Raw genomic sequence first — 8,766 nt, 5'->3', positions numbered from 1 at the left:
CCCCTCATGTGGTTCTTATAGCACACGGAAAGTTGCATTCATGCGCTGCCATTCACGTATAAATACATACATACAAATATATATTAGGGACATATGTATGTATGTACATCTTTGGCGCAACACACTTCCAGGAATTTCTTCAACTCAATGCATCGCAGGTATTTCTACAAGAATACTTGCATATGTACACGTATTCATATGTACAAACATATATGTATGTACATATATACATACTTACCAAGTTGGTTCAAAAACAAAACAAAACCCTTTTGAGACGAGTTCTTTCGTTAGGTGAGATACAATCGCGGCAAATAAGATGAAAAACGCAGAGTGGAATCATAGATAATGAAGATGGTTATTGGTGAAGTTGCCACTGTTTTAAAATAAGTAATACTACTTCTTGCCACCGTAATTCTAAATGCAATGGAAGTACTTTCCATGCATTTAGGAATTAACCAATGATTTTTGAAGAAATACACGTAATGCATAAGGGGCAATAGAATTAACCAGCTAAGAGAGTGCAAAGAATCTGAAAAGGACGTAAAAGCCGCGATTAACTTTACATATTTATGTACATATTGAAAATATATTGCATAGACCTGGGGTGCAATTCTGGTTCTTTGAAATGATGAAATTCAAATTTAGCGAAAATTCAAATTTTTAATTTCATGAAGATTCTTTGCGTGATACTTGTTTTCGTTCATCGCAATACCAACCAGTTTTGCCTCTTTATGCAAGCTGTAGAATGTTGCGCTAACGACGCTAGTCGTGAGGCCGGTGCTGTCAATATCATATGGATTAGAGCTGGAAAACTATCAATGGCCATAGAACTAATTCTATATAACAAAACTATTAAACTTTTAATAGTGGTTCACTTAGTGGTCCAATTTGGCCGAAAAGTTTGATTAAATGGCCTTCGAATTGCGTTACGTTCTGATGGAGTGGAAGAAATGTCAGTAGTGCTGCTCCCTGCCAAATCGCTTTCAATTTCTCGAGAAATAGTATTTGCATCCAAAGAAGTCATATAACTTTTCCATAAAAATGTATTGTGCAACACAAAGTCTGATGCCATCTTGAGATGTACGTCTTGTGTGTACATATCTACTAAAAATATGTCAAAAAATAAAATCAGGTAATTTGTAGGTCAATTCTGATCGCTTAAAATCTAAGTGATTTTGTCAAAGAGGAAGTGCAGAAATGTTGGCCATAAAAGTGAAGTGAAAAACTTCGCTCGTAGTGAAAATGGCAACACTGGTCCCAGTTTGAATGGAGCTATAAATTGTCCGCTTAACGCAACTCTAAATAGGCGTATTAGAGATCCCGTATAGGAAGTGTATATATATATCTTCTTATCCAACATATTTTCCAGAATTTTCCGAACTGTGCAAATCTGGTAAATTTTAGATTTGCTGGGTGCAAGCCAATCAGTCCGGAGGATATTCATATTTAGAGAATTTTTATCTTTGGAAATCTTTTCTTAGTCTTGGCTTGATTACAGCTCAGATTAGAATCTAGGCTGCAGGATTGCTAATCTAATACCTCTCTACTATATCCATTTCACTTAGCCAATTTCAGGTAAACTTTTTAAAAATTGTTCAAATTTAATTCTTCCTACTTTTTTTTATCTCTCAGCAAATTAATTAACACAACTAATTATTTGATAAAGCTACAAAAAGAAGAATATGACGAAATCGACTTTCTGGAATCTTCGGAGGCGCTACGCGTTAAAGCTGTAAAACCATACAGTATTACCATCCGTGCATTAGTAAATACTTAACCATATTTAAATTTACAATTTCGACATTTTCGACATTTTCGTTTTTTAACCAGTCTAATGTATACAAATTTAAATTTTATCTAAATGTTTTCTTAATAAATCTGGTAGCATTATCTGAAACTCAGATTATAAAATTTTTTCAAGCATTTGGCATCACTGCCTTTACGTCAACCCAAATCCTGTTCCTGCAACACCTTTGTGTTATGTATGTATGTTCGTATGAATTACAGGTAACAAACTCATGCACATGCATGTAGCTAATAATGATAGTAGCAGCATGCAATAGTAGGACAGAGATGTCAAAAGCCACTCAAAATCCGCAAACACCTTTTTAAAAACACTCAACTCAAAAACTGGTCTAAAAATGAGTGGCTATCTACGATGTGCTTTCACAAGTCAGAGCATCATAATTCAAAATGGGAGTAAGCAGCAGTGTGATGTGGCGCGCTTTGCACATTGTCAAACTTGCATGAGAATTACTTGAGTGGATTTGAAAGCTAAGCTTACGCGCTTACCGAAGACGAATGGCTCCAAACTGGCTTGACACAGTGCGGCAGTGCTCGTTAGCAAAACGCGCAGATACTCACGCACACAAATGTAAACAAAAAACCGTGTGTTAATGTATGAGTGAGCAATGGGGCGCTGCTGGCAACAAAAGCAGCACTAATACAGCCACAAGTCCGGACCACTACAACCACATGTCAATCAAGCCACTCAAGCGCTGGCAAACAACTCAAACTCCATGGAATGACGTGCTATGCCATCTGAATTAGTCTATCAGCTTGCCTTCGCGTATACAATAAGGCATTTTTGTCGTCGTCGTCGTCGTATCTTTGTATCAGCGCCCGGTGGTGCTCGCAATCAGCTAAACAGTTTTAATTTTCTATCCGAAGTGTACGCTGTGTGCCGCGGTGCAACGGCGTAGTTACTACATAGTACAAAGTGTGTTCAGACGGACAGACATACTTGGACCAAGCCAAGCCAAGCCAAGCCAAGCCAACCAAGAACAAGGGCAGGCAGACAGACAGGCCCCCCGCCGTATGAAGTGCAAGTGTGAATGTTTATAGTCGATATTCACAACAAGAAACAAAAAAAAAAACACACACACACACAGAGAATTATTGTTCAGTGAATATTAAAGCGATAATCTAAACAAATCCAACGACGTTGTCGCTTAATATTGGGAAGTGGTTGCCGCCGTGCGTGTGCGCTCGCCGCTGAAACGAAATTTGCAACCCTTCGAAAAAAAATACAAGAAATAAAAGTTATTATGAAGTAAACAATAGTTTGTTGTGATAATTAAGAAATGTCGATATGCAAAAATGATCTGAGAACTGTTTAGATCAAATGTTGAAAGAACTCTGAATAAAAGCTTTGTTATGCGTGTGGAAACTGATTTCCGAAATTTACTACTGATCGTCACTGCCAGAGTAACAACGGCGAAAACCACAACAAATACGTGAAATCGTATGCGAAACCACAGCAACCCGAATGCTGTGTGTGAAAGTATAATTGGAAGGAAAGAGTAAAAAATCGTTAAATACAAAAGAAACCAGAAAATAAAAAAACAAAACATAACACAACAAACCGCATACCGCAAGCAAACGAGAGTACTCAATACACCAACGAAAGTATTACCAGCGCGTTTCCGTTACTGCCTCTTTCGAATCATTAAAATTGCACTTTCAACATTCCCGAAACAACAAGTCACTCGCTCGGTACGCGCGCCTGTGTCGCGAATCCTTTTTAAAAATATAACTTTAAGCTTTACTGACTTTTTATAAAAAAAAAATTACTATCTAAGTTACATTAATAAACCGTCAAAATGTTTGATGTATTCGGCTCCGTCAAGGGGCTGCTGAAGATCGATCAAGTCTGCATCGACAACAATGTCTTCCGCATGCACTACAAAGCGACGGTGATCATATTGATTGCCTTCTCACTACTTGTCACCTCGCGTCAATACATTGGCGATCCCATCGATTGCATTGTCGATGAAATTCCGCTGGGTGTTATGGATACCTATTGCTGGATTTACTCCACATTTACTGTGCCCGAACGTTTGACCGGCATCACAGGACGTGATGTGGTACAACCGGGTGTCGGTTCGCATATAGATGGCGTGGATGAAGTTAAGTACCACAAATACTATCAGTGGGTGTGTTTCGTGCTCTTCTTTCAGGCCATACTATTCTATGTGCCGCGCTATCTATGGAAATCGTGGGAAGGTGGACGCCTAAAGATGCTTGTTATGGATCTCAATAGCCCGATTGTGAATGATGAGTGTAAGAATGATCGCAAGAAGATACTTGTCGAATATTTTATGGGTAATCTGAATCGGCACAATTTCTATGCATTCCGTTTCTTCGTTTGTGAGGCGCTAAACTTTGTCAATGTTATTGGCCAAATATTCTTTGTGGACTTCTTTTTGGATGGTGAATTCTCCACATACGGTAGTGATGTATTGAAATTCACCGAAATGGAACCAGATGAACGTATCGATCCGATGGCGCGTGTCTTTCCGAAAGTCACCAAATGCACATTCCACAAATACGGTCCATCTGGTTCGGTGCAAAAGTTCGACGGTCTCTGTGTGTTGCCATTGAATATTGTGAATGAGAAAATCTACGTATTCCTGTGGTTTTGGTTCATCATCTTGAGCATATTGTCGGGCATATCGTTGGTCTATCGCATGGCTGTTATAATTGGTCCCAAACTACGTCATCTGTTGTTGCGCGCACGTTCCCGTCTGGCCGAGAGCGAAGAGGTTGAAGCGGTGGCAAATAAATGCAATATTGGCGATTGGTTCCTGCTGTATCAGCTGGGCAAGAATATCGATCCATTGATCTACAAGGAGGTGATAGCGGATTTGGCGCGCGAATTGGGCGAACACCCGAGCAGCAAGCAACCATTCGAAGCTTAGTGGCCGCAAATGGGTAGGTAAGCTTACTTGTTTCTTTAAAACATAACACCATTGGCGTGTTCGCTTAAAAGTTTCCAATTTTTATATTGGCATGTCATATTTTGTTAGAAATTTTGCATGAAGTATTTAATTTTTCGCATTTAAAGAAAATTCGTTTAAAAAGTGACAGCATCAGGATGCCACACCCACATTCCTATACATACATATGTATGTGACCTTGGGTTAGAACTTCTTTTATATTTTACAATAAGGGCAATAGTCACAGACCTCAAAATTTACATTAAACAGACACCCCAACCAACCTACCTGTTTATGACCTTTGCTTAGGTTCGAGTATTTCTGTTTATTCCTAAAGTCTCCATAAAAATTTTTTTATTGTAAAAGGGTGTTTCATTAGTCGTGTTGAACTATAAATTTATTTTACTTTTCTTATTTGGCGCTGTAACGTCTAAGCAAATTTGCACGCCAGTCGTTTCTCTTCTGTGCCAACTGATGCCAATTGGAAATGCCACGTGAAACCAAATTCCACTTGGTCTTTTCAACGCAGAGAAGGCCTTCCTCTCTTCCTCTGCTACCACCAGCGGCTTCCGAGTTGAATAATTTCAGAGCTGGAGCGTCGGTGTCTATTGGCCACACATGACCAAGCTAGCGGGCCGCTGTATTTTAATTCGATATAGATCCATCGCCATTACCAATGCATAAAGGCCCGTAAACCTTCCGCAGAATTTTTTTCTCGAATACTCCAAGAGTCGCCTCATCGGATGTTGTCATTGTCCATGCTTCTGTGCCATATACCAGCACGGGCATGATGTGTGTAGGGTCACACAAATGTCCAAAGTAGTACTTGTTGTTGTTGCGTTGGATTTCGATGCTGACATTATTATCGGCGTTAATGCTGGTTCCCAAGTAAACGAAATTCTCTACATTCTCGAAATTATTACTCTCAACAGTGACGTGAGTGCCAAGGTGTTAATTAGAAAGATAATTTTATGCCATTAGTATTTGATGGTATATGATTGTGGGCACGTGGCCGCGTCTGGGTTGGAAGTGGCGCATGCTGGACGGTGCAATATGCGAACAGTTTTTTTAAGCAATGGGTGCCGTAGCTTGGCAAAGATTCGTACAGTCCTGTCTTTCAAGGCGTTCAATCTAGAAGCGTTAAATCGTACGATCGTGGTTTCCATTTGTTGGGCCCATTTCTAGAAATAGTCCCTTCATCAAAAATTTTCTTACAATAAGTCGATTGTCCGATACGCTGCAGAGCATGTGGCGCCGTCCTTTTGCCAGATCTGGCCGATTTGTGATCGGTTTATGGGCAAATAAACTTTAGGAAGGCTCTGGGAATACAGGTGTATATCGCGCTTTTTAATCGGGATGGTCACTTTTTACACCGGTCGTCCTGAATTTGGCCAACAAACGTTGCACATTCAAATTTGAAGAGCTACATTGTTTGACGTAAAATGCGTACAGATTAGCCCGACGCCAAAATAACACCTCCAGCTCAGGATGCCAACATCGAACCGTCGTAGTTGAAAATGCCTGAGGTAGGTTTAAGAGAGAAATTAAAAATAAATTGCTATACATTCCGTGCACTTTTTCTTAAGACCACTCACGAACCATAACCAATAAGAGGATATTTTAAAGAGAATGTAGGCCAGTTAGACATTTCGTAGAGTTCGTTTATAGGGTAAATAGTTTATGAATAATAATTACTTGTATTACTTTCTCAATCGCGCACTTTAACGAAAATTATATCCTTTATGTGCCATGTAGGACCCCCAATATCCGTATATTCAGATTTTCGGATCTTCGTGTGTGCAGATAATTCATTTTGTTATCCGGATTTTGCAAAATAAATAGTAGAAACCTCATTAATTTACAAAGAATACGCCACCCAATGGTGAAAAGTTGCCAAGTCCACGTTTTTTTTTCAAAATTTAGTTTTTGATAAAGAATGACAGAGTTGATGAGAAACTTCATCGATTTTTCGTCTCTACTGAAGCATTTAAAAAAATGGACTTGGTACCTTTTCACGTTTAGGTATCGAATTGTTATTTTATTGTTAGTTTTTAGTTTTCAAATATCTGGATATTTATGCACTATCCGGATAATCAAAAAATCCGGATAGAACGCCTAGCCCTAGCACCAAGGCAACTAAAATCAGCTGCCCTAGTAACAGCATCTTATAATAGTTGCGTTTCCCAACTTTTGTGGGTTAAAACCTGTAAAACTGTCAAAAGACAAAAGAAGCCAGAGAACCGAGTACGGGAACGCTTTCTGGAAAATTCCTGTAAATTCTTGCAACTTCTTGCGAGTTAGGGAACGCAACTATTAATTTGGCTTTGGATTTTTTTTTTTAATTTCCTTGTCAAATATTTATTTTTTTTTAACTTTTTGAACATATGCACATGCATATGAAATTGAAATGTCCATATCGTTCATAACCCAGCCAGCAAAAAATCCGAAAATCGATCCGAAAAAGAAGAAGTGGATGGAATGCGGATTTTTGTCCGTTTACCGATTCCATTTTCGGATACTTTGACGATCCGTTTTCCCACTATAGGGTGCGACAGAAACGTATAAACAGAGAAGTACCGAAAGTTGTTGTGAAACGGAGACGTTTCTGGCTGTTTTTTTTTTTTTTGTAACTTGTATGATTCAAATTTTCGTTCAATACGCTATCCTTCTGCGATTCACAGATGCTCTTTTATGGCCCAAGCATAACCAAATAAAATACATTTATTGCTTACAAATTAATGATAACTGTAGCCATTTTCTATTCGTTTCCGGATACTAAAATCTGCGTTTTTTTACGTTCTTGGATACGTAAATGATGAATGAAATTAAAATTTTAGTCGTTTTTTTCGTTTCCGGATACGGAAAATTGTACGGCAAATTAGGTTTCTCTTCTGGCTGGGAATAGCTCGATAATCCGCCGGCCGACACATGCCTAAAATCGAAATATGTAACCACACAGCTATCCACAAGTGGGCATTTTTATAAGCTTTTTTTTAGTACTCTATTCGTGGTCAAACAGCGAGTAAGCAAATATTACTAAAAAATAAAAATAAACTCCAAAAATAAATATGTATGTATGTTCATTAATGTGCTCAATTATTTTCAATTGCGCTAAAGAGTACATATGTACATACATACATGCTCCAGAATATTTTATGTGACACTAACACAATTAAAGTGTGTTACGCTGCACGCACACAATGATAATTACAGAGACAAAAGAGTCACCCCTGGTGTTACGCAAAACGCCAACGCTCTCCAATTGAACGCTGGTCAACTCCGGTGAGCGATAATTTTGGGTAGAAGAGGATTGAGCGTGTGCTTGCGGGTTAAACTGCTGCTGAGAATTGTGGTGCTCATATAGTATTTGAGTGGTGAACAGTAGTGAACGAGCGCCTTTTCACGTCAGCTGCCACTTCACTCAAATAATTATTTGCAAAACTTTACTTGGTTGCTAATTTAATGTTGGAAAACAATTTTGTTTTTTTTTACTTTTTACACATTTATTAAAATAAGAGATTGTTGTTGCTCTTTATTACTTTATTGTTTTCATTGCTTTTATGCAACGTGCTTTTCTTTTGCCGCTCATGCACTTTGGCCTCTCACGTCAGCGCCGTGATGCATGCTTCCTGCATAACCACCGCCACCGTCACCGCCACCGTCACCGCCATCGCAACCATTACCCGCATCTCAGCTATCAGCTGCTGCTTATATCGCTTCGGTTGTATACCACAATGCAGTGTTTATTGGGAAACTTGCAAGTACTAATGCGCTGCAATAATCGCCGGCGCGCATGCGCACAAAGGCGATGATTTTTTGCTTTGCACAATAATGGCTGCTGCTTGCTGCCTTGGCGCACTGAACCCTATCAATATTACCTACCGACTTACCCGCACGCTTGACTACTTACTACATACTTATGTATGTATACCAGCAGCAGCACCAGAAGCAGATTGATACGCAGCAGTAGTGACTGACGGTTGTTGCAATTGCAACTTTTATTTTCAAGCTGATGCTCACGCTTTGCCTAAATTACATCAAGCAATTT

The 8,766-nt window shown here is 39.1% G+C and overlaps 1 protein-coding gene across 1 annotated transcript in view; it reads left to right on the top strand.

Annotated features, from left to right (window-relative positions):
- Window positions 1-2,560: 2,560 nt before the first annotated feature.
- LOC118733389 (innexin inx2) overlaps window positions 2,561-8,766 on the top strand; it is a gene marked incomplete at its 3' end in the record, with an annotated part of 22,542 nt that continues 16,336 nt past the window's right edge. The window contains 1 exon segment of the mRNA XM_036462756.1: window positions 2,561-4,713. Coding sequence (XP_036318649.1) covers window positions 3,603-4,700 — 1,098 coding nt within the window. The 5' untranslated portion in view covers window positions 2,561-3,602.

Source organism: Rhagoletis pomonella, unplaced genomic scaffold, assembly GCF_013731165.1.
Source record: "Rhagoletis pomonella isolate Grant_MI unplaced genomic scaffold, Rhpom_1.0 Rhpom_scaffold_00002, whole genome shotgun sequence".
Classification (NCBI taxonomy): domain Eukaryota; kingdom Metazoa; phylum Arthropoda; class Insecta; order Diptera; family Tephritidae; genus Rhagoletis; species Rhagoletis pomonella.
This window is presented reverse-complemented; position numbering and strand designations above follow the sequence as displayed.